This window comes from Globicephala melas, chromosome 9, assembly GCF_963455315.2.
Source record: "Globicephala melas chromosome 9, mGloMel1.2, whole genome shotgun sequence".
NCBI lineage: Eukaryota > Metazoa > Chordata > Mammalia > Artiodactyla > Delphinidae > Globicephala > Globicephala melas.
The window spans coordinates 13,653,685-13,680,343 of NC_083322.1; the positions used below are offsets into that span (position 1 = coordinate 13,653,685).

At 43.5% G+C, this 26,659-nt stretch overlaps 1 protein-coding gene across 2 annotated transcripts in view; it reads left to right on the forward strand.

The window, feature by feature from the left end:
• PARP12 (poly(ADP-ribose) polymerase family member 12) overlaps positions 1 to 26,351 on the forward strand; it is a 44,282-nt gene extending 17,931 nt beyond the window's left edge. For both annotated transcript variants that reach the window (XM_060305238.2, XM_030853983.3), the window contains exons 6-12: positions 8,190 to 8,376; positions 12,284 to 12,425; positions 15,323 to 15,419; positions 21,028 to 21,100; positions 22,880 to 23,010; positions 23,888 to 24,039; positions 25,270 to 26,351. In XM_060305238.2, coding sequence (XP_060161221.1) covers positions 8,190 to 8,376; positions 12,284 to 12,425; positions 15,323 to 15,419; positions 21,028 to 21,100; positions 22,880 to 23,010; positions 23,888 to 24,039; positions 25,270 to 25,595 — 1,108 coding nt within the window. In that variant the 3' untranslated portion in view covers positions 25,596 to 26,351. The remainder of the gene's footprint in view (positions 1 to 8,189; positions 8,377 to 12,283; positions 12,426 to 15,322; positions 15,420 to 21,027; positions 21,101 to 22,879; positions 23,011 to 23,887; positions 24,040 to 25,269) is intronic.
• Positions 26,352 to 26,659: the final 308 nt, after the last annotated feature.

A 26,659-nucleotide genomic window follows, 5' to 3' on the forward strand; every position in this document is an offset into this window, starting at 1 on the left:
GATTTGGCAAAATGTGAATACATTTTATAGCTTAATTTCAGACTTAGCTGCTAAGTACTGCTTTTGTAAGTAGGCCATCTTTTTTGCACCTGTTTTCAGTGCTGTCTGTGTCAGGTGTTGAGTTAGCAAATACACACCCGTCTGTTTCTGGCCTCTTCTGTTTCATTGGTCTGTGTGTCTCTGTGTCAACATCACACTCTCTCATGTAGAAGAGCTTTACAGTACGTTTAAGCATGTGATAAGGCAAATCCCCACCTTATTTTTCCTCAAATTGTCTTGCCTCTTGGTCTTTTGCTCCTCTTTAGAAATTTTAAAATCTGCCTGTTGGTTTTCACAAAAAACACTGTTGTGATTTTTTTTAACTTGAAATTGCATTGTCTATTATCAGTTTGGGGAGAACTGACATCATAATGATGCCAAGGCTTTCTATTCATATACGTGATAGCATCTCATTTAAACGTTCTTTACTATTTTTCAGTAGTTCTCTAATTTTCTCCATTAAGGTCTTGTATATCTTTTGTTAGATTTTTTTTTTCTTTAGGGATTTATTAGCTTCTTCATTTCCTTTTTCAAAAAAAATTTCTCCAGTTTTTTTGAGAGATAATTGACATACAACACTGTAGAAGTTTAAGGTGTAGAGCACGATGACTTAACACAAGTATATATTGCCAAATGATTACTGCAGTAGGTTTAGTTAATATCCAGCACCTCATATAGTTACCCCTACCCATTTTTTTTCTTGTGAGAATTTTTAATATTTATTTTCTTAGCAACGTTCAAATTACCATACAGCATCAACTATAGTTAATCATGTTGTGCATTACATCCCTAGTTACATTTTTTTGTTGCTGTATTTTCTCCCTGCTGATGTGTAGAAATGCAGTTGACTTTTCTATCTTATATCCTGCAACTTTACTAAAATACCTTAACTCAGAATCTACTGATAATTTATTTGAATTATCTGTATAGTTATCTATATGTTCTAGATATCTGTATAGAAATTAATATCTGTGAATAGCAATTTGTTTTCCCTTTTCAATTCTTACACATTTTATTTCTTTTTATTGTCTTATTATAGTGGCTAAGATCTCCTGTACCGTGCTGAATAGACGTGTTGATAGCTGAAAGATTATTCTTTTCTTCTTTTTTTCCTAATTGTAAAAGGAGTAATTTTAAAATGTTTTTCCTTAAGCATGTGTGAATGTTTGGAACCTTTGGCATTGCTAATCAATTCTAGTTTTATTCCTAGTATGCCAGGAGTTTTTTTTTTTTAATTGTGTATGGAAATTGAAGTTTATTGAGTGCTATTTCTATGTTAATTAAGAGCCAATGTTTTGTTCTCCTTTACTTGTTAACGCAGTGATTTGCATTAATTTTCTAATGTTAAGTCCATTGCATTCCCAGACTGAAGTCATACGTAGCCTGTGTACACATGCACATATGCACATGATGGTGAACTTTGTATTGCCAGTATTTGGTCTAAGATTTTTGTATTTACGTTTGAATAAGATTGGTCTATAATTGTTTCATACTGTCTTTGCCTGTTTTTTAATTGAAGTATAGTTGATGTACAATATTATATGAGTTACAGGTGTACAGTATAAATGATGCCTGGTTTTTATATTATGAAATTCCTAGCCTCATAAAAATGAGATTGGGATGGATTCTTTTCCTATCCTGAAAAAATCCTGTGAAATTAGAATTATTTTTTTCCTGAATGATCATGTTTCTAAAAATTTCTGGGCCTGATGTTTAATTCCTGAGAAGATTTTAAACTACTGACCCAATTTCTTATAATTGTTTTAGGACCAGTCAGGTTTTCTGTTTTTCCTTGAGTCAACTTGGTAAGTTGATATTTTTTCTAGGAGTTTGTTCATTTTATTTATTTTCCAACTTTTACTGTCATAAAGTTACTTATAATATCCCTTTTACTGTCTATGCCATCTTTAATTTTGTCCCCTTTTACAGTTCTAATCTTTTTTCTCTCCCTGTCTTTTTTCTTGATCAATCTTGCAGAGATTTATTAATTTTACTAATATTTTTCTTTTTTAGAGGAACAAACTTTTCTCCTTTTTTGATCTCATAGATTAGATGACCCATGATTTATTTCTAAGTGTATTTTAAAATTAGTTTTAAAATTTAAATTCAAATGGATTGCATTGTGGTCAGGCTATATAAGAGATTCTTCGAATTTTGTTGAGGCTTGCTTTATGGGTGTAGTACATGGTTAGTTTTGGTAAAATTCTGTGTATGCAGAGTCTTTTGGATGTGGTGTTAGATGAAGTGTGTTAATTGTGTGGTTCTAATCTTCTTTATCCTTATTGATTTCTTTGTCTGCTTCTTGTGTCAGTTACTCAAAGGTACGTTAACATTCACTATGAATTTGTCGGTTCTCCTTGTAATTCCATCAATTTTTATTTTATATATTTAAAAACTATTATGAAGTATATAGAAGTTTAAAACTTTTATCTTCCTGTTAAATTGAGCCTATTAGCAATAGAAAGTGGATGCTTTTTATTTCTAGTAATGCTTTTATGCCTTAAGTCTGTTTCGTTTGATATTAATATATATAACTAAGCCAGCTTTTTTTTTAGCTACTGTTCACTATTTTACTTTCAAGCTCTTTTGTTTACATTTTAGTTATATTTCCTGTAAACACTGTAGAACTGGTTATTTTTTCAGTATGACAATCTTTCTCTTTTAATCAAAAGTTAAATATTGTGGTTTATCCATTTGTTGTGATTACCTATACATTTGAATTTATTTATTCTACTGTCTGTTTTGGTTTTTGCTATTTGACCTGCTTTTTCTATTTTTCTTTTCCCTTTTTGATCTTCTCTTAGATGTTTCCACATTTGATTTTTTGTTTTCCCCCTCATCTACTAATTTGGAAGTTACATAGTGAATTTCTGTTCTTTTAGTGATTACCCTGGAAAACAGACCCTGTAACTTAATATACCTTAGTTTAACAATTTAAGCTAATCTATACCTTTTATCATTCTCCTGAACAATAAAAGAATCTTGAACACTTGAATTCTGACTAGTTCCATTCATACTTATATACTACTTGTGTGAATTTGGGAAAAGTACTTAGCCGTCCTGTGCCTCAGTTTCTGCATATGTCAAGTAGATAAAAATAATAGTTCCTATATCAAAGTGTTATTTTGAGAATTAAAAGAATTAATGTGTGTAAAACACTCAGAACAATGCCAGGCATGTAAGATGTGCTGTGTAAATATTGCTTCTATTATTTTCTTAATCCCAGAAGTTAGAAATTAGCCTTGTTTTATACATTCAGTATTTGTTTAAATTTAAATGTTTACCATTTTGGTTTTTTTAATGTTTTCTTTTAATCAATATTTATTTCATATTGAAGTATAGGTTTTTTTTTTTCTTTTTTTTGGCCTCGCCACACAGCTTGTAGGATCTCAGTTCCCTGACCAGGGATTAAACATGGGCCACAGCAGTGAAAGCCCGGAATCCTAACCACTAGGCCACCAGGGAACTCCCCGAAGTATAGTTGATTTACAGTGTTGTGCTAATGTCTGCTGTACAGCATAGTGATTCAGTTATACATGTATATACCTGTTTTTAGATATTCTTTTCCATTATGGTTTATCATACGATATTGAATATAGTTTTCTGTGCTATACAGTAGGACTTTGTTGTTTATCCATTCTATTTATAAAAGCTTACATCTGCCAAACCCCACCTCCCACTCCATCCCTCCTCCAGCCCCCTTCCCCCTCCCCCTTGGCAACCACCAGTCTGTCTCTATGTCCATGTTTCTGTTTCTGTTTCATAGATAGGTTCATTTGTGTCATGTTTTAGATTCCACATATAAGTGATATTATATGGTATTTGTCTTTCTCTTTCCGACTTCACTTAGTATGATAATTCTAGTTGCATCCACATTGCTGCAAATGACATTATTTTGTTCTTTTTTATGGCTGAGTAATATTCCATTGTATATATGTACCACATCTTTTTTATCCATTCATCTGTGGATGGACGTTTAGGTTTACCATTTTGTTTTTGCGCACAATTCTTTTGTTCATATGTTTCTGTGAGGATCATTTTCCTTTGAGTTCATGTTCTAGAAGTTAGTTTAGTGAGAGTCTAGGGGCAGATGTATTTTTTGTTTGTCTGAAAGTGTTTTTATTTCATCTTCATTCTTGAAAGATAGTTTTATTGGGTATTTTCTCTCAGTTCTTCAAAGATTATTCCATTGTTTTCTGCTTCCATTGCTTCTATTTAGAAGTTCGCTGTCAGTATAAATGTGTTAGTTTTTTGGGGCTACCATAACAGATTGCCAGAAACTTGGTGACTTAAGACAACAAAAATTTATTGTCATAGTTCTGGAGGCTGGAAGTCCAAAGTCAAGGTGTCAGCAGGGCCATGATCTGTCTGAAGACTCCAGGGGAAGATCCTTCCTTGCTTCTTCCTAGCTCCTGGTGGTTGTTAGCAGTCCTTGGTGTTCCTTGGCATTCCCAGGTTTATAGCTGCATTGCTGTAATCTCTACCTTTGTTGTCTCATGGCTTTCTCCCACGTGTCTCTGTCTGTGTCCAAATTTCCTTCTTCTTATAAGGACACCAGTCATTGAATTAGGGCTCAAGCTAATTGAGTATGACCTCATCATAACTTGATTACATCTGTGAAGACCATACTTCCAAATTTACAGGTACCAAGAGTTAGGACTCGAATATATCTTTGTAAGGACACAGTTCAACCCATCATGATAGGTAATCTCTTTTTTCTCTCTGACTACTTTAAATATCTCGTCATTCTTTGGTGCTACAGTTTCACTAAGATCTGTCTATGTGTGGATTTATATTTATTTAATCTACTTATAATTTGTTGTGCTTTCTGAGTGGGAGGCTTTATGTTTAATCAATTCTGGAAGCTCCTCAGGCATGATCTCTTCAAGTATTGCTTCTCTGAACTTCTGGTTAGACATATGTTAAGGTCTTCTTGCTTTATCTTTTATGTCTTTTAACTTCTCTCATTCTCTCTGCTGTATGCAGGGGAATTGCTTCACTTGTTCACCCAGTTCACTAGTTCAGCCTTGTCTGAGTGCACTGTGTCCTATCTATTGTGGTTTAAATTTTTTAATTATTATATTAATTCTAAAGGTTAATTAATATTAATTAATTAATATTAATTAATTAATAATATTAATTTCAAAGTTATCTGGTTAATTCTTTTTTTATATAAATTTATTTATTTATTTGTTTGTTTTTATTTTTGGCTGTGTTGGGTCATCCTTGCTGTGTGTAGGCTTTCTCTAGTTGTGGCGAGCGGGGGCTACTCTTTGTTGCGGTGCACAGGCTTCTCATTGTCGTGGCTTCTCTTGTTGCGGAGCATGGGCTCTAGGTGCATGGGCTTCAGTAGTTGTGGCACGTGGCTCAGTAGTTGTGGCTTGTGGGCTCTTGAGCGCAGGTTCAGTAGTTGTGGCACACGGGCTTAGTTGCTCCGTGGCATGTGGGATCTCCTGGGGCCAGGACTCAAACCTGTGTCCCTTGCATTGGCAGACAGATTCCCAACCACTGTGCCACCAGGGAAGCCCTACCTGGTTCATTCTTATAGTTTATTTTATTTTATTTTATTTATTTTAATAACATCTTTATTGGATAATTACTTTACAATGGTGTGTTAGTTTCTGCTTTGTAACAAAGTGAATCAGTTATACATGTACATATCTCGCCATATCCCCTCCCTCTTGCGTCTCCCTCCCACCCTCCCTATCCCACCCCTCTAGGTGGTCACACAGCACCGAGCTGATCTCCCTGTGCTATGCGGCTGCTTCCCACTATCTATCTATTTTACATTTGGTAGTATATATAAGTCCATGCCACTCTCTTAATTCGTCCCAGCTTACCCTTCCCCCCCCCATGTCCTCAAGTCCATTCTCTACGTCTGCGTCTTTATTCCTGTCCTGCCCCTAGGTTCTTTAGAACCATTAAAAAAAAATTTTTTTTTTAGATTCCATATATATGTGTTAGCATACGGTATTTGTTTTTCTCTTTCTGACTTACTTCACTCTGTATGACCGACTCTGGGTCCATCCACTTCACTACAAATAACTCAATTTCGTTTCTTTTTATGGCTGAGTAATATTCCATTGTATATATGTGCCACATCTTCTTTATCCATTCATCTGTCGATGGACACTTAGGTTTCTTCCATGTCCTGGCTATCGTAAATAGAGCTGCAGTGAACATTGTGGTACATGATTCTGAATTATGGTTTTCTCAGGGTATATGCCCAGTAGTGGGATTGCTGGGTCATATAGTAGTTCTATTTTTAGTTTTTTAAGGAACTTCCATACTGTTCTCCATAGTGGCTGTATCAATTTACATTCCCACCAACAGTGCAAGAAGGGTTCCCTTTTCTCTACACCCTCTCCAGCATTTATTGTTTGTAGATTTTTTGATGATGGCCATTCTGACTGGTGTGAGGTGATACCTCATTGTAGTTTTGATTTGCATTTCTCTAATGATTAGTGATGTTGAGAAATGTCTAAGTCTTCTGCCCATTTTTGGATTGGGTTCTTTGTTTTTTTGATATTGAGCTGCATGAGCTGTTTATTTATTTTGTAGATTAATCCTTTGTCAGCTGCTTCATTTGCAAATATTTTCTCCCATTCTGAGGGTTGTCTTTTTGTCTTGTTTATGTTTTCCTTTGCTGTGCAAAAGCTTTTAAGTTCCATTAGGTCCCATTTGTTTATTTTTGTTTTTATTTCCATTTCTCTAGGAGGTGGGTCAAAAAGGATCTTGCTGTGATTTATGTCATAGAGTGTTCTGCCTATGTTTTCCTCTAAGAGTTTTATAGTGTCTGGCCTTACATTTAGGTCTTTAATCCATTTTGAGTTTATTTTTGTGTATGGTGTTAGGGAGTGTTCTAATTTCATACTTTTACATGTGGCTGTCCAGTTTATCCTTAACTCATACTTGTGATACTCAATTTAACTTTCAAAAACACTTCATACATATTGCATATTTATATCCAAGAACTCTAATGTTTGTTGTCTTTGGTGGACTGATTGTTTTTGCTGGGTTTTGCTCATGGTGTCTTGTTCCTGATTTATTTGATTGTAAGCCCATGTTTGCTGAAACTTTACCTGTGGAAATTCTTTTGAGGCCTGAGTTGAAGGTGAATTCCTTCCAGAGGGGATTTGTGTTTGCTTCTCTGGGAATTGCCACGGTGAGTCTTTCAAGTTAATTCTCACGCAGGAAGTGTGAATTAACTTTTGTGAGGCCTGAGTGGTTTATGAGTTCTCAGTGGAAGTTTTCTTCCTTTCCATCCAGAGCTAACACTGACACAGGCAAATTTCCTTGCTGACTTTCTTTGCAAAGCAGATTCCTTTCCTGGCCTCCCTTCACTAAGGATATATGTAGTCTTTTAGGATCATGGTTTTATGCAGAAGTGTCTCTTCGGAGATTTGACCCCTGACCATATTCAGATCCTACATTTGTTTTCTGTTTCCTCATTGCTGCTAAAAATAGGGCTTTTTGTCGTTACTCACTGACACTGCCCTTGGACAGCCACTGGCTTTAGTCCTCATTCACCTGTCTGGTTCCAGACCTTCCGTTTGCTCTTGGGGCACTTCAGCATTTGGAAAGGGAATAGATCCTGGTGGCTCAGAGTACAGGCTGTTCTGCCAAACTGCTTGACTTAAACCCCAGCTCTGCCATCGATTAGCTGTTTGACCTTGGACAGGTTTCTGAACCTTCCTGGGCTTCTGTTTTCATATCTGTGAAATGGGGATAAGTTGCAACTTCAGTGTTATGAAGACTTAATCCCTTAATATGTACAAAGCACTTCGTACAGGGGCTGGCCCACATGCATTCAATGTATGTTAAACTATTTTTGGCTTCTGAGGATTTCTGTTTCTTGCTATCTCAGCAATGCATTTTAAAAAAGAATATTTTAACCAGCGTTTTCTGTGTAGTGAAAGGAATGTCATGATAACAGGTTTTCCATATTACTGTGATTTTATTATTTTCACACAGCAAAATGGATCTTAAAAAGCAGGTCCCGCATCCCACCCCAACACATTTTTGTAAATGTTCAGGTCACATGTATGTTCACATCTTCCAGCAGAGTATCTAGAAGACCATGGGGGAGCTGAGTATCTGAGTCCATGTGGCTGGTGGGTTTTCAGTTTACTTCTCATGTTCTTTTGTAGGATCGTGTGCACCAGTAGCTTTCTCACTGGTTTTCTGAACTTTAACTCCATGACGTTTGGTTCCACCTTGGCTCGCCGCCTCTCCACGGCCTCCTCGCTCACCAAACCTCCACACTTTGTCCTCACCACTGAGTGGGTTTGGTACTGGAACGATGAATTTGGCTTTTGGCAGGAGTATGGAAGACAAGTAAGTGTCACGGAAAGAGGGTGAGTGTTCCTTCCTGAGGGTCCATGATGGGGGAGCCTTTCCAAACATGGGCACAAGGATTGCTCTGGGGAGCCCTTGACAGAACCAAAGATCCCCAGGTCCCCTTATGACGCACTTGCTTTGCAGGAATTATGGCAAAATGGGATAATTTATAGTTCATTTGTATGAGGTTCCATCTTTGAACAATTAGCTATCTGTTCGTTCATCAGGACTGAATGACTTTAGTTGTAGTGAGATCACATTTCGTTAAATGGGGTAGAAAGATGCCTCTCTTACTGTTGAGCAGTAACTCCAGAGCAAGTGCCTGTGTGTGCTGGAGTGTTTGTGTAGCTGTGGAATAAAGCTGAAGGCTTTTCAAAGCTAGCTTTCTGCCTTATCTGTAGCAGCAACTTTACAGAAGGTGGGCAAGTATACGAAAATTGACTGATTTCAGCTGTTGATTTGGTATCTGTGTCGAATAATTGCTGCTGTTAATTATTCAAAGATGTTTGTGGATGAATCAGATTAAAGGGAGCCCCCTGGTTACCTGTAGAGGTATAAGTATAGGGAGGTCACCATTTCAATAGTGACACCTTCTCCCAAATGAAAATTGGGATATGTGGTCTAATAGACATTTGTATTCTTCTGGGTTGTAAGATGCTATAGTAGTAAGGCTTTAGTTTCTACTGCACTTGGGATATCTTTTTCTCTGGGACTCGGTAATGTGAGCTTCATGGGAGCTTTTGCCACTGGTGTGCCCCCCTGCTGAGGGTGGTGCCTGTACCTGGCAGATCCTCAGGAGTTAGACTGGCCAGTTGAAGGACAGAGGTGTTGCTGCCTATGCCCACTGGCCAGTTGGACACGGTCACTCTCAGGAGATGGCTTGTGCCCTCATTCTTCCCCTCCACTTCTGCCAGTGCCGGCCTTCCCGCTTCACTGCTCTGTCCGTCCTCTTCCCAACCCGTCTCCCTCTCTGAGCGTCCTGGGGGTTCCTTCTGTCTTCCCTGGATTTGTCCAGGGAGGCTCTCCAGCATTGCTCTGGGTTTGGTCAGGAGGGGGGTGCAGAGGCCAAGCCTGGCATTGAGCGGGAGAGATGATGATGAGTGGAGCTCACCCGGAGGCGTCATGGAGGAACACACAGCAGGCAAGAAGCAACTGGCAAATGTGACAGCCGCTCACGTTTTGTTTGGTGATTCGTCCCCCTTCTGGGAGCTGAGTGGGATGATACGGGACCCTGGGTGACTTCAGAAACTGCGTTGTCACAACTTTGGGGACAGGGGTCTTTCTCCTCCAAACAACCGAACTCAGGGTTTTCCCTTTTTCTTTTCTAGGCTGCTACTCCTTTATTGCAGTGTAGCCAGAGTGCATAGTTTAGAACATTGAGTATTTAGAATAGCGAGAATCTCTGGGAATAAACTGTGGGTTTTACCAACATACCACACGCTGGTGCATTCAGATGTGCACGTGCGGACTCGGTGACTTTCGGCTGTATGGTCTCATTTTGTACCAACGGCAGGGCCCCTCATAGGGTGACCTGTCCATTCTAGCTCTTCCTTTTCCACACACTTCTGATGTCACCCTATAATTGGATTTCTTTCTTAGTTTTCTGCTAATTGCCAGTTCAAGACAGTTTTCTCTTGATTATCAGAAAAGCTGGGTTCTTTTCTGCCTGAGCTCAGGATATACGCCCAAATTTCAGGTCCAGGTTGCCTCCACCCTGTATTAATTTCCTGGGTCATCATAGCAAAGTACCACAAACTAGGTGGCTTAGAGCAGCAGGGGTTTGTTGTCTCACAGCTCTGGAGGCTGGAAACTGAAATGCAGGTGGCAGCAAGGCCATGTTTTCTCTGAAACCTGTAGGGAATTCTTGCTTGTCTTTTCCTCAGTTCTGGTGGTTTGCTGGTGATCTGTGGTGTTCCTCAGTTGTATTTGCATCACTCTAATCTCTACCTGCTCATCAGTAGCATTCCTCATGTGGCCGTCCTCTTATGAGGACATTGGTCATGTTGGTTAAGGGCCCACCTACTCCAGTATGATCTCATCTTAAATAATTACATCTGCAATGACCCTATTTCCAAATAAGGTCACATTCCGAGGTACTGGGGGTTAAGACTTCAACATGTCTTTTTGGGGGTTACAGTTTAATCCATAACCTAATCTTGTGTATAAATGTGTTACTCTTTTTTGGCCCACTGAGTTTTCCCACGTTGAACCTGCCGTCCCTGAGGTGGTGGGCTCCACGACGCATTACCCCAACCTGTATCCGGGCTGGATTATTCTCAACAGTCTTCTTGTGTCGATTTACCTTTTGCCTTTTCCCCTCTCCTGTGATCTCCTTTGGTTTGATCTAAAAGCTCTACAATTGCCCTCACCCTTTTGTACCCAAACAACCCATCTATCTCTGCTTGAAAGGGAAGACTTCCATTTATTCCTCCACTTGCCAGAATCTTACTTCTGTTCATCTGGTCACCATTCATGGAACGCCTGCAGGAGGTGGGACCCGGTTCAGCACAGCCGTCACCAGCCATAGCCACTGGCAAAGGGCCCAGGTGCCAAATCCTGTGGCATTGCCAGTCTCCACCCAGCTTGTTGCCCACTCCCTCCTTCCTTTCCTTTCTTTCTTTAATTAGATTAATTATTCAGTTACTTATTGTTTTCTAATATTACATGAGTTTCATGTGTGCAACGATGTATCTTGACTTCTACATACACTGCAGCGTGCTCACCACCAAAGGTTTATTTTCCATCTGTCACCGGTTGGCCTCCTTTACCCATTTCACCCTCTCCTCACCTCCCCTTTGTTTCCCCTTTGGTAACACCAGTCTGTCTGTGTATCTGTGTGCTTGCTTTTGTTTTGTTTGATTTGTTTATTTAAAATTTTAAAAGTTCTTATTTATTTTATTGAAAAAATGTTTCATATGTCACATTTGAGCCTCACTCTCCTTTTTTGCTCCTCCTCTGTCTCCTTCATGGGCTTCTTTTTTCTACTTTTCTTTGTGAATGTTGGCGTTTCCCGGGGTCTAGCCTGAACCCCAGCTCTTCTGACATTGGTGGCCACCTTGAGTGATGTCTGCATCTCTGTCTGTAGACCAGATTCCTCTCCAAACTTCAGACTTGTATGCCCAGGTATCTGCCTCTATTTCTGTGGCACCTTTGCTTTTTGTTCCAGGCACTGTGCTAAGGGCTCTCTGTGCCTTATTTTAATCATTTTTCCAGGTCTTTGAGGATGGGATGGTCCTATTGTATAATGACATGAGTATGATTTAAATTCTGTTGTTATTCCTGTCATAGAGTTGAGATCATTGAGGTTCAGAGAGGTTCCAATAACGTGCTGAGGTTATAGAGGAAGCAGATTCGAGAGCCAGAATTCAAACTCAAGTCCATTCCAAAATCTTTGATATCATGTAGGTAATGGGAAAGAGGATGAGGGATCAAAATGGATAATTGAAAAAATAGAGCTCTCCAAGAGACCAGAAAAAGACAACAGCAAGGAGAACTGAACTCTGATTAAAGTGTGGTGGGAACAAGGGACAGAGGAGGTAGCGTCGCTCAGGCCCTCAGTGAAGCAGCATTTGAGAATTCACCATTGATGTTTCACCTTCCTTTGAAGGGTTGTATCATCCGTCATGAGTAATTGAATGCCCTCTCTCTCATCGCTCCCATGCATTGTCCGGGTTAGCGGGGTCCTCGTGTATGGGCTTCTGTTTCCTGAGCAGCTTTCAGGAGGTAGTTGCGTCGGCTCCTTTCCTGTGCCTCCCTCTCCTGCCACCGCACCGTGCCCGGCTCCTCTCCTCTGCCTCCCCCAGGACACAAACAACCACCGTGGGCACATTTGTGGGTGGTGCAGACGGCCCCCAGCGTCTGTCTTCTTCTTGCCTTCACCTCGTATCTGGCTTTGCCTTCACAGGGCGTGGAGCACCCCGTGACCAGCGTCAGCAACAGCGATGTGGAGAAGGCCTACCTGGCGTACTGTGCCGCAGGGTCTGACCCCCAGGCTGCCACTCTGAAGTTCCAGGCAGGAAAGCACACATACGAATTAGACTTCAAAGGTACTTCCTGGAGTTCCCTGGTGGCCTAGTGGTTAGGATTCCGAGCTTTCACTGCTGTGGCCTGGGTTCAATCCCTGGTTGGGGAACTGAGATCCCGCAAGCTGCTTGATCTGGCCAAAAGAAAAAAGATACTTCCTGACCCTCTGCACTCACCCAGCAGGACCTGGTCATCTGCTGGCTTTGCCTTTTCCATTTTAACCCTGGAGAAAGTCCGCACACACATTGAGAGCCAGGAAAGAGAAGGATGGGGTGGTCCCTGCTCCTGAAGCGCTGCCAGACTGGAAGGGGGCATAGAGGCCCGCCAGAGGGATGGGTGGGGAGCTGCCTGGGGGGTGATAGGAGGGGACAGGAGCCCTCCTTGTGGAGGACAAGCAGCATCAGCCTGTGGGCAGTGGCGGTTGTCCTGTAGGCCATGGGCGTCCCTGTGTCCAGGTCGCTGACACGTGTCATAGTGGTTCTGCTGTGCAGCTCTGCTTTCTGTAGACACCTTCAGCATAGATGGCCGGCCGGCTAAACACGTGGTAGGCACACACTTCAACTAAAAGTTGTTGGGAAGCAGATTTTCAGATGCTCTGCTCGTGGTATCCTGAGTCTGGGCCTTGGCTTGTTCTGGTTGCCTTGACAGACAGGCAGATAGACAGAAACAGACCAAACGCCCTTTGGTCAGGCCTTCCAGTGGCTTATTTGTGACTTTTTTTTTTTTTTTTTTTTTTAAGTTTCAGGTTTTTTGTGGCTTCTCTCAAGCCATTTTCACAGAGATTTATCAGTCCATCCCTGTTCAGTTCAGTTTTGCCTTTAAATTCACATTTTAAACTCTGAATCCCTCTGAGTTTTCATCATTTTTCAAGAAAATTAAGTGGGCCTTCCTTTAAGCATAGTTTATTATTTTCTTTATTTTTGTGGACCTTCTGTTTGGAGGGCAGCAAAGTGTTTTTGGTGAATTATCCTAAATCCACTCTGTCTGCTTGCTTTTAGCCAGTTGGTTTTGCTTGTGGTTTGTAGCACTTGTGGTTTTACTTAAAGTAGAATTGCTGCCCTCTCAATGTGCCTGTACAGAGAGCCTAAAAGTTTCTTCTACGCTACAGCGAGAACTGCTTACAGTCTGCAGTGTCAGCTGGGGAACACAAGTCATATGTGAGGTGGTTTGCAATCCACAGTCTGATAAACTCAAGTGCATTAAAGGGGATGGTGAGAAATATATGAAATAATAAGTCAGGACAGGCCTGAAGAACAAGTCTATACACCTAGTACCCATCTGACTGCTGCTGACCATAGTTTGAAGTATTTCTTTAAAGTATCTGGACTATATCAAAACAGATCAAACAGAAATGTCAGATGTAGCCTTTATCATTCTCAACATAGGCAGCAGCCCCAGGGGACAGAACAGTTAAGATGAGGGTGGGGAAGAGCACACACATTGAGTTCACTGCAGACTGCAAGAAAAAGCATGTTTGCTGCAGACTCACTCAAGCTCACTTGGGTGGACACAATTCTTTTGTTTGTTGGTTGGTACATAACAGTAGCCACAGAAGTACTTTGAGGTGAGTTAACTTCTCCCTTCATAACCTGACTGCTAGGTAGAGTGAAAGCAAGTCTCAGACCGCAACCTGCCACTCACATTTATTAACTAAATATTTATGAGGAAGCAGGGACGTTTAAGAAACACGCACAACTGACTCATTCTGTAGGATCAGGGAAGACTTGGCTCTGCCTTTTAGACTCCTGTCGTGAAACAGTCGCTCAAGGCAAATGCCAAGACTCCAGAGGCAGAATTCTGACGTCTGTTAGCTGGTATCAGCTGGGCAGAATCCCCAAGATCAGGGCTTGTTTAGGGACTTCGCCTAGTGTATCCTCTTTGAGGGCAAATTAGGGAGAAGGCCTCATATTTACCCTGTCTAGGGGACGGTGGGGAATGGGTCTCACATATATTTATCCAGTTCACTTATCTTGAATACCTTTTCATTTCACCAGTAAAAGCTCATTTCGGGTTCATTGCAGTGTTAGTCAACAAAAAGCCCGTTTAAGCTAATTAGCAGAGTATTGGTGGGAGGTTGAGTGATGGGTAACTGAAGGGGTTGTGGTAGCCATCTCTGGATTATATGGGCTCCCGATTAGAATGTGGGGACCCCCCAGGAGTGCCCATCGTGATGACCATGTGGGCTGTGGCATAAGGGACACAGTGTCGCCTAGGTGATCACTGGGTGTATGCTGAAATGCAGTAGGGTGAGTTAGTTTTTCAAGTGAAAGAAAATTGTTTGTACTCTACTGCAGAAAATAAGACTTGACAGAGTTCTCCTGGTGGGTCGGGACATGTAGTCTAACTTAGAGGTATTGTGATTTTTTCAACATGAACGATAGTTCCCCTGTCCCCCCACTGCTGCCCTCAGGAGGAATCTGAGAATCTTGGGCATGGGGCAAGGATTTCATTTATTAAAGACAGTCCAGTTTTTAAAAAGTTGAGAAGTATTTCTGTAGGGTAAGTTTAGTCAAAGTAAGAAAAAAAACTCATAAGAGTAAAATTATTATATTAACTCTAAATTCCACTGGCTCAAGATGGGGTAAATCGGTCTCAGGCTGGGCTGAAGCTTTTTTATATCCAAGCTGGGAAAAATTGCTGAGCAAAATAATAGTTTAAACAAGATTGGAAGGAACAATTTAAAAGCACTCATGTATAATTGATATGTCAATTACTAATCATTCATCTAGTCATTAAACCCAGTCTCCTACAGGTACCTGTTTTCTTTTTGAATATTTGAAATGTGTAAAATTGCCTTATTTTTTTAACAGACTGATTGTGAGCTTTACATTTGGATTAGCTTTCCAACCCATTTAATTTGTGTTTATAAAACATTGCTATCCCATATGTGTATATGTGTGTGTTTGTTTGTTTTTCCCAGACTTCGTTCAGAAAAACCTGGTCTATGGCACAGTTAGAAACGTTTGCCGGAGACCCAAATTCGTATCTCCCCAGGATGTGAAGCTGAAGCAAACCTGGTAGGTGGCATTTGGGGAACTTGTGTGTGTATCAGTTGTTGTGTGCTCTGCTGCAGGTACAGAACCTACTCAGACTAGCTACAGCATTAAGAGGGTTAGCTGGCTTGCAGACTTATGCCCTGGCACTCTCTGTCTCTGTTTCCTGTACCTGGCCCTCCTCTGAGTGTATTTGTACTTTCCTTCACTTAATACCAAAGTGCTGCTGTTCATTTGAGTGATCTGTAAGAAGGTTGAGGCTTCATGAAACAGAAAAATCAGTGTATATTTACCACATTCAAATGAAAACATAGTAGCATATATTATAAAGCTATAAAATACAACATAAATTTATAAAAAGTAAATGTTTGGTGTATAATCATTTTAATGATGATGCAGATGCAGTTAACAAAGCATTAAATGATAAGCCAAACACAACATAAAATAAAGGAAAAAGACACCAGAAAAATCACTTAATTAGATGTTTTATCTTTAAGTTTGCCAGTGATGTTACTGAGACATCAGGTATTCTTGTGCAGATCTTTCCAGAAGCCAAAAAGTTCTTTCTTAGTTTAGACTAACTTAGAGAATGGTGAGGAAATAGTAATAATCTAACTCCTGATATTTTCTGTTTCCATCTTCAAGTGATTATATCTTTTGTTTTATAACTTGCAGGAAATCTTTTTAAACAGCCCTTGGGGTTTTTCTGTTCATTTGTGTGTATGTTTGTTAGGTTTTTTCCTCTGGTAGCAAACTGTGGTTTTTGTTTCTAACAAAGGGTTTTAAGTTCCTCTTTTTCCTCCAGTTGTGTCATGTATGAATGGCAATTCCAGTGTAGAGTCACCTGTAGCAGTTTGACTACTGACATGCGTATTCTACTAGTTGGAAAGGCTTTGAAACAAGAGAAAGGATTATCCTTGTGGGTAGAGGCTTTGTGACATGTAACTATAGGGCTGCTTGTTGTGATCTGCTAGCCACTCTAGACTTGAAGCCAGCTCATCAGCTGGTCTTTTCAAGTGAATAATTGAGTCACAGACCTGAATTTTTGTAAATGTTGAAATACACCAAAAATTACACCAATAAAACCCCATTATTTTAGTACTTGGATATCATGGAATACCAAAAACAGGTGCTGCAGGCACTAATTGGCCAACTTCATCCCCAGGGTGGGATCCCTTATGTCACAGGCTGCCAGAAGCCACAAGGGTAGTGCCTGGCCTTCTGTGCATTTAGGAGCAGGCAGGGCCCTCCTGCAGCTGATGGGCAAATCTGTGAACTTTGCAAACTGATCAGACCCCTCTGAATCAGTAGTTTTAGACTTGAGGCAAGTGTGCTAGGATTGGAGCTGGGGGAGGGGTCAGTTCTCTCCAATCCCCACGGCCACTTACTGGGGGAGGGTGGCCTGGATGGTGAGAGATACCATGGTGCCCATTAGTCTGGGTGTGTGACAGCAAGCCGGGACTGTAGCCAGAGCTGTAGCCAGCGCTGCTGTTAGCGGACTGCACCTTCCATCAGCCGGAGAAATCTGGCTCGTTTCTGTTTCACAGAGAACTTACAGTGTTTCTGTTTCTTCTTTTAAGATTTCACAGATGGACTTCAGTGGTTGTGTTTGTGGAGCATGGCAGGGTCATTTAAAGAAGCTAGAGGGAAAAGGTATTATCAATCCAAGCAAATAGAGTACCTGTGAGTCTAACAAAGTAGCCTCCTGGGGTTTCCGCTCCCTGTTTCCTTCGAAGCCAAGTGTGCCTTCCTTCCTCCCTTTCTTATTAAAATTTATTTTTGGCTATGTGTAAAACATGATTTAAAAGTCAAAACTATATGAAAAGGTACACTCAGCAGTCAGTATTCTCACTGTTATCTCCACACTGTTCCTATGATGGGCAAACATTTTCATCAGTTTCTGGTTTATCTTTCTGTGTTTATTTTTGCAAAAATGAGCAAATGCATATACATAAAAGTATCTTATTTTCTTTTCTTGCATAAAAGGTAACATTCTATATATACTATTCTGTACCTTTTGTTTTTTGCTTAAAAATAGATCATTACTAGATTTGTTGTGATCATTTCACAGTATATACAAATATTGAAAAAAAAATTACTCCCTTTCAGTTCATTGAAGTCTTCTAAATTCTGTTTCTGTCTTCACAGTTCTCCATCATTTGCATACCATAGTTTAATCTGTCCCCTTTCGAGGGATGTTTTGCCCTTTTTCAGTGTTTTGCTGTTACAAGTATGATACCACAAAGGATGTCTGGTGTATATGCTATTTCATATTTGTGGAGGTGGGTCCTCAGTTTAGAGTCCTAGAAGGTAAATGCAAGTTCCTCTTTGTGGGGTGGAACCGTTAATGCACTCACCCCAGAATGTGTGAGGTGCCTGCTTCCCTCCCCCTTGCCAACAGAGGGAGTCATCAAGCTCTTGGATTTTCGCTGTTCTCATAGGTGGGAAAGGGTGTTTCAGTGTATTTAATGTACTTTCTCTTATAAATGAGGTTTAATATTTTTTCCTACATGTAAGGGCCATTTGCCTTTCTTTTTCAGTGGACTGTTTGTCGTTTTGTCCATTCTTCTCTCAACATTTTGGTATTTTTCTTAAACATTAAGAGTCTTCTATCTAATGGGGAGATCAGCCCTCGGTTTGTTATATAAATTGCAGTGTGTTTTCTTCGTTTGTTGTTTGCCTTTTGGCTTTGTCTATGAAGTATTTTACCATGCAGAAATATTTATTATTTAGTTAGTTAAATTTTGTTTCAGTCTCTCCTGTGAATTGCTTCTGGATTTAGTTTTGGTTAACTATGAGTCATCCTACTTCTGGACGTCATGTTTTAGTCTCTCCCTATCCAGAGCCTACCCTAGATGCAGTTTAGAAAAACTTACCTGTCTCCTTTCTGAGACTGGATCTCTTTTGTTGTCACTCTACTTAGTTGTCAGGGGACCATGGCAGACACCACATGTCAGAAATAAGAGTGGTTATTTTGGTTAAATTCAGAGTAAGATACGAGGGATTCAGGATCTCCCTGCTATGTCACACACATTGGTGCAGTGAAGTGCGTCGTGCTTCCCTCTAACTTGTGTGACAGTAGCTGGTGGTCATGACTCCAGCAAGCAAGTCTGCTTGGGCCTCTGTGACCACCTGGGACTCTTGTGTGGGTCACTTGTAGTTATTTTCTCTTGAAACATTGAAGATATCACTCCACTGTGCTTTGGTTTCCATTGCTGCTTTTGAGAAATCAGCTGTTGGTCTAACTGATGCTTTCTTCCAGAATCACTTTTTTTCCCCTTCTGGCTGCTTTTAAGATTTTCTGTTTGTCTTTGTATTATGCACTCTCACTGTGATGTGTCTGGGTATGTGTTTTTATTTGTCCTGTTTGAGATCCTTTCTGCTTCTTAAGTCTGTAGGTTGGTTTGTCTCATTAGTTCTATTTGAAAATTGCCTCCATGCTGTTCTAGCTACTCTCTTTTTGGAGATTCAGTTTGGCTCTGACCAGGTTCAGGCCTTTTCACTCTGCTCTCCATGTCTTGGCTTCTTCCCTGCCTTGTTTGTCTCCTTCCTGCTCTGCGCCACATTCTGAATAATTTCACTGCCCCTACCTTTCAGCTCGCTCACCCTCTCTTTAGGTCATCTCATCTGCTAGTAAGCCTGTCCATTGAACTTCTTCTTCAGGGATTGTATTTTCATTTCTACAAGTTCTGTTTGTTTTTCTTCTTTTCAGACCCTCCAGGTCTTTTTAACAGTTTTCCGTTCCTTGCATATGATTTTTTTAAATAGATATTTATTGGAATATAATTGCTTCACAATACTGTGTTAGTTTCTGTTGTACAATGAAGTGAATCAGTCATAATGCATACATATGTCCCCATAGCCCCTCCCTATTGAGGCTCCCTCCCACCCTCCCTATCCCATGTCCCTAGGTCATCGCAAAGCACCGAGCTGCTCTCCCTGTGCTGTGCTGCTGCTTCCCACTAGCTAATATTTTACATTCGGTAGTGTACGTATATTGATGCTACTTTCACTTCACCCCAGCTTCCCCCTCCTCCCCCATGTCCTCAAGTCCATTCTCTATGTCTACGTCTTTATTCCTGCCCTGCCACTAGATTCATCAGTACCATTCTTTTTTTTTTTTTTAGATTCCATATATATGTGTTAACATACAGTATTTGTTTTTCTTTTTCTGACTTACTTCACCTTGCATATGTTTTAAAGTTTGTCTTTTATTTCTTTAAACATAGAAAGAATAGTTGTTTTATAATCTGCCTGGTAATTTCAGCATCTTCAGTCTTCATGGGTCTGTTTCTGCTTGATTCTTGCTTGTGGGACCTTTTCTTTAGTTATTTTTAAACTGTGCCATTTTCCTAGGAAAGTTATTTGTGGGAGTTCTTTGAGGTTTAGGATGAAGGTATACGTCTCATGCCAGCAGAAACAGAAGGTAAATCTGTTGTAGGAAGAACAGCATTCTGAAACTGAATAGGAATGATTTGGAGTTAGAGTTTCACAGTCCTTATTTCTAAATCCTTTGGGCCATCTGTTTTTTAGAAATGGGTTTTTATTTCATTTTTAGAAAGAGCATGTGCTGCTTTGTATTATGTGACATATGCAATTAAACATGCTAATATTTTTTGCAGTAAAAATATGCATAGTCACTTTAAGAAGGAAATATATATAGACCACAAGTAGCCTCTTAGCAGTTCAAGTCAAATTTCTACTGCCAAATGAATTTTGACATCAATTTTATGTTTTAAAAACTGTTTTATTTGCCAATTATACGTCATTGAGGCTGTTTTTTTAAATTAATTTGTTTTTTATTGGAGTATAGTTGATTTACAAGGTTGTGTTAGTTTCATTGAGGCTGTTGGGTTTTAAAAATTTTTTTATCATTGTGTTCTGAATTCACAGCATTTTTAATTTATTTTTTATTTAATTTATTTTTGGCTGCATTGGGTCTTCGCTGTGCGCAGGCTTTCTCTAGTTGTGGCAAGCAGGACTACTCTTTGTTGAGGTGCACAGGCTTCTCATTGTTCTGGCTTCTCTTGTCGTGGAGCACGGGCTCTAGGCACACAGGCGTCAGTAGTTGTGGCATGCAGGCTCAGTAGTTGTGGTGCGTGGGCTTCAGTAGTTGTGGCTCTTGGGCTCTAGAATGCAGGCTCAGTAGTTGTGGCGCACGGGCTTAGTTGCTCTGCGGCATGTGCGATCTTTCCGGACCAGGGCTCGAACCCATGTCCCCTGCATTGGCAGGCGGATTCTTAACCACTGTGTCACCAGGGAAGTCCCATTGAGGCTGTTTTAATGAAAGTTTCAGGGCTCTTTGAATTTCAGAATCATGGATGAGGGTTTGGGTGTGCTGCTTCAGTCATATGCTCAGTCCCTTATGTGTTGGAGTTGGGATGCAGGTGAGAAATGGATCCCTCTTGCCTGATTGGTTTTGGGTTTGGTTTTGGTTTTGACCACATCGGCAAAGATGGAAGTGCTGTTACGTTGTGGAGAGTGTGGTTATGTGCTTCCTCGCCTCCTCCCTGCTTTTACAGAACCATATGCTGACGCTCAAGACTGATGGCCTCGGCTGCTGGAGGCACCTCTGGGAAACCTACTTATGTCTAAGAACAAACTAAGTGTTTCTCTTTACATTTTGTAACAGCGTCAATTCCCAAGGCCTAAAGAGTATCCCTGAGCATTGGGACCACTTGGCCCTGTCGGACACCGGCTTTAAGGTATGAGACTGGCACTGCCCCAGGCTGGGGAGGAGGTGTCCTTAGACACAGGTGAGTGTGAGTGGACCACGCTGTGTCCTCCGCCTCTGAGAGGTGCGTGCGAGGTTTGGTTTCTTTCAGATCTTGGGGATTTTACGGCTAGATGACTACCCAGGAGGTGGCCATGGCTCGAGGGGAGAGGATGTATGGTGGAGGGAGGATGACGAACTGGAAATTTTCTAGGAAGGGCATAAATAAGGAGCTTAAGAGCTGCTTAGCTAATAAAAGTTTTACTAAGCAAGGAAAGGGAAAGAAGCCAGCAGAAGGTGTGGTGTGATGAGGACCATCTAGAAGGGGAGTTGCTGTTGGGAGGTGCTAGGAACTTACTAGAAGATGAGAGAAGGACAGTCTATTCAGCGAGTTGCAGTGGGTGCCACGCTGAGTTGAGTAGAGAGCTTAGGCCGGTGTCCGATGACGCCCCATGTACATGGAGCACCCTGACTGGCCTCTGACCTGGCAAGCACTGTGCAGACTGGTTTTTCCAACATGTGCCTGGGAGTCGCACAAACACACCCAGACACCAGCAGCCCTGGCAGGACGTGTGGAGGGCTGGGCAACTTTCAGACACAGTACTCGGCCATCAGGGGACCAGGCGACTGTATTTCAGGGATCAAGGAAGGTGTCACCGGGTCCACACCTAATGATGGCTGGCGCTTACACTGGCAGAGGGTGGGGAAGGACACGCCAGTTGATGGGAACTGGCTGGGGAAGGAACCCAAGTCAGGACACAGAGTGTCTCGGGTGGCGGGCGTGCATAGGCGGGGGCTGGGGGACAGGAGATGGAGGTCAGGGCCGAGCTGTGGAGTGTCCTGGTCAGGGGGCCGAGCCGCGGGCCATGATAGGTGCGGGAGTCCTTGCCAGGCTCCATGCTGGGAGGGCAGGGCTTGAGGGAGAGGGTTTGGTGGCATCTAGTGAGATGGGAGCAAGGAAACCAAAGTCAGATTTTGGGTTGCAGAGACCCATGGATGTTTACATAGAGTCCTGACCATTTAGGGTCTTTGCGGGGTGAGGTGGTTATTATACAGCTGCACTCGGTGGGGGAGGACGGTGATCCCGGGTCAGGCTGTCACTGGGCCAAGCCCCGTGGAGCCAGGAACAGGGAGGCTGCTTGGGGTCCAGGCTGCAAGGGCAGGGATTTGTGGCTTGTCACTCTGTGAGACAGTTGGGGGCTCTGAGTCAGGGGCCCCTCTGGGCTCATCAGGAGTGTTGCTTCCCAGAGCCAGACGCTAAGGGAAGGGCGGGCTCAGCTGGGAGGGCGGGGCGCCCGCGGGTCTTGCTGAGCTCCTGGGCTGCTGTGTGCTGTCTGCCGGCCTGGCCTCTCGCTCAGTGCTCGCTGTGTGTGGGGCTCACGCAGCATTGCTGCCTGTGGCAGGGTTTGCCCCCTCTCTGCCAGATGTGTGTGTGCCACATCTGTTGGCACCAGCTCCGTGGTCTTGTCGACTCTGTAGTCGGCCCTGTGTGGGGTCAGAAGAAGAGCAGCGGTGTGCTGGGGGCAGCCAGGGTGGTACTCACATAGCATTGCCTGCCTGTCCTTTAGGCTGGCTTCACAGTGGAGAGGAGAGAAGTGACCACAAATAGCGTGCATCCGGAGCCTGCAGAGACTGCCCCTTGAAGTAAAGGGGAGCGTGGTAGACGCCGTCTGGGTTTGCCTGTGGTTCTGGCATTTCATGAGCAGCCTTGGAAAGAGATGTATATTCTACACTTTGATGATAACAGAGTAAAAATATTTGCCCCTTACAGAGGATCACCCTCCCTTCGTCCTCAGAGGAGTTTCGAAAGATCTGGAAACTCTTCACCCATACGATGCCTCTCTATTACGTTCAGAAGATTGAGCGGGTCCAGAATGTGGCCCTTTGGGAAGTCTACCAGTGGTGCGTTGGGGGCTCGCTCTTGGTGGGCTGGTGCCTCTGTCCCCTCAGCCAGCTGCTTACCAGACATGCCCCAGGCTACAGGGACAATCCGAGAAAGCAGCTTCTGTTTGTCCAGTGCTGCTGGGATCAGGAGCTGTTTCCCTCTCCTGTCCACCTCCTCATCCGTACAAGCTCAGTGCTGGCATGTTCTTCCAGGGAGATGGGAGGCTGCGGCTTCCCTAGAGACAGAGCTGGCTCCTGCACTAGTGCCCTCGGCCTCCCTGAAGACCAACAGGGGACGGGTCCGAATAAGCCACCCACACCCTGGGGAGTGTAAAGCTGCTGTCCTGGCAGCCAGAGAGCAGGGGCCTCCTTCTTGTGCCTGAGGACTGGCATGTTCTCAGGCACTTGTTTGTGTGGGGAGGAACCCACATCAGGTCACCGCAGTGGGCCTGGGCTCCTGCTGACCTTCCCCACAAGAGGTTGGAGCAGTGTAATCTGAACTCTGGTTCCAGTGATGCGATCAAGGTAACTTACAGGAGAGGGAGAAGGAGGCCCTCCCTCCCACCCCCAGCCAGCATCTTCCAGCTCCCCTGGCTAAGCTCCAGGCGGAAGCAGGGTGGTGGGAAGAAGCACACTTGCCTTCCAAGGGCTGGTCTGTCTGCTTTGGGGGTTCATGGAGCAATGCAGGCCTGGAGCCCTGGAGGGAAGGCTTCCCTCTGCTTTCACCCAGGCCCTGCTCTCACCTTTTCTGGCCCCTGGCCCATGGCTGGAGTCTCATGGACCTGTGGCTTCTGGCCTCATGACACATCTAATTAAATGTGTTTCTTGGGCCGGGTGGCCTGTGTTTGGTGGCAGGCATTCTCTGCCGCCAGCACGTTCACTCCCGTGATTCTAGGCAGAAGGAGCAGATGCAGAAGAGAAATGGCGGGAAGACAGTGGATGAGAGGCAGCTGTTCCATGGCACCAGCACCAGTTTCGTTGACGCCATCTGCCAGCAGAACTTTGACTGGCGGGTCAGTGGTCTTCATGGTACTTCCTACGGCAAGGGTAAGTGCGAGGCGGCCTCTGCTGGCAGAACCCTCTTTGCCTTGCTGTCCAGGGCTCGGAAACCACTTTAAAGCAAATTGATGGAGGGCGTGTGGGGAACCAGCATGAGCTGAACCAGCGGTTCAGACTCAGCACTGGCCAGGATGTGGGATGCCCAGCTGGCGGCACCTTACTGTCATCCCCCTGTGTGCAGCCCTAGGCCTGACCCAGGGTTTGAGCAGGGGTGGCCCTGCTTAGGCTGTGGTTTGGCTTCACTGGGAAATGGGTCTGCATCCCTGTGGGACCCTTCCCAGCCCTGAGTCAGGTCCCCACCTGCCTGTGCTGTTTCCTTAGAGTAGAAATCTGAATGCTCAGATACGCTCATGTAAATATGTCATTCTTACTATAATGTGAGTTCCCCGTTTTCCTGTCTCTTAGTTATTTTTAAACTTTGTTTGAAAATAATTTCAAACTCACAGGAAAGGTGCAAGAATAATATTAAAAAAAGAAACCTCCCATGGAAATTTTACCTAGTTCATCAGCTTTAACACTTCACATTGGCTTTATCACCCCTTCCCTTATTTCTGAACCATTTGGGAGTAGGCGGCATACATCATACCCCTTCACCCCGTAACACTTCCTAAGAACAAGAACATTCTCTTCTGTAACCACGACACGGTTACTAGATGCAGAGAGTCTCGTAGTGGTGTGATCTGCAGTCAGCATCCCCTCTGCCGAGTCCATCCGTTAGCTTCCGTCCTGCATGCTGACGGCTGCGGGGTCCAGGTGCACAAGAGCCAGTGGTGGGCTGTGAACCTGAATATGTAGGCGCAGCTTCCAGCTCAGGCCCCCATTCGACAAGGCTCATGAATCTGTACATTGGGCTGCCGGTGTCTGCGCCGTGTTCCTTGTGTGGGGAACCACGGAACGTTCCACACCAGCCCTGGGAGGACGGGCCCGACAGCCCCGTTTTATGGCTCAGGAAACGGAGGTTCTGGGCGGGGGATGGGGGCTCAGTAATGAGGTGTCCAGAGACCTTTAGGATTTGAGTGACAGATCTTAACTTGAAAGGAGTTTTCTGTCTAAGAGTTTGGTGACCCCTCTGATGCTCCTTACAAAGGAAAAGCTGGAAAGACAGGGGCTGAGGGAGGGCAGAGGCCACTGACCTCACCCGGGTTGCAGGACACTGGCGTGCCTCTTCCGGCCGCGGGCTGTCCCCCGGTGCCCAGCCCAGCCCTGGTGTCCTTGCAGGGAGCTACTTTGCCCGGGACGCCGCGTATTCCCACCACTACAGCAAAACTGACACCAAGTCCCACACGATGTTCCTGGCTCGGGTGCTCGTGGGCGAATTCGTCCGAGGCAACGCCAGCTTCGTCCGTCCCCCGGCGAAGGAGGGCCAGGGCGACGTCTTGTACGACAGCTGCGTGAACCGTGTGTCTGACCCCTCCATCTTCGTGGTCTTCGAGAAGCACCAGGCCTACCCGGAGTACGTCATCCAGTACACCGACTCCCCCGGGCCCACTGCCGCCACCACCAGCCAGTTCACCTTTGCGTCCTTCTTCGGTGTTCGGCAGTGAGCACCCCGATGGTTTTATGCCTTTCTGGCTGATCTTACTTGAAATAGCTATTAGGGAAAGTTGTTTTTTTTAAACAAAAAATTTTTAATGAGCTGTTCATTTAACATTGACTTCGTGATGAAGTTACGTTCTTAATCTCTGGCTGATAATATTTTCACTTTTAAGTCACTTTTGGACTAGCCAGTAGTGATTGTAGGTGAACCCATTATTGCTTTTTACTCAGGTGTTAAAGTTTTGTTTTTTACTCTTTGTTGACTTTGCTGCAGATTGGCCCCAGGCACAGAGTTTCCAGACACTGTTTTATCGATTGGTTTTAATTTTCAAGAGTTTCTGTCTCTTCAGTGGTTTGGTTTTTCAGGGTCTTGGTGGCACCTGGTTTTGTTTTTGTCCGAATGACACAGCAGCCGTGGTGCAGGAAATCCTGGGTTGTGGGCCGGTGAGGCACAGTCATTGTGTCCATTGCTGTGTCTCTAATCTAGGCGGCTCTTCCGCTGCTTCTCCTGGGCTTCCAGCCTTGAAATTGGCCCATATATCATGTTGTTAGGACCATGGCTACTGTGTGGTGTCACTGAGTCCCTGTCGGTCTCCCTTAGTCCTAGCAGCCGTCACCATCACCCAGGAAGTGCACTCACCCTGGCAGGTGCCTCTGCACCGAGCACCCTGTGAATAAGAGTTTTATGTCCCCATGAGATCTGAATACCTGTGCTGCAGCGTCACGTCACAGCAGAGTCTGGGAATAAAAGAATATTTATCTGACATGGGTGATGGCTGCAGCTCATTCTTCAGTGTCTGTTTATTGAGCACCTGCTGTGTACAGGCACTTTTCTGGGGGTCGGGATATAACAGCCCCCGTTACTGGCCTCGGGGAGGCTGTGTGTAGATTTATCTTGCGGCCAATGAAGCTGAAGGTTCATGGCCCCTCATTTGCTGGGACCCTTTCCACAGCCTGAGGAGGGACCCCTGCTGTATGGCTGCGTGATCATACATTTCGGTTAAATTTGCAAGTTACATATTTGTTTTTTTTCTTTCCCTGAACTCAGCTTTCAAGCCCCACAAAACCCAGA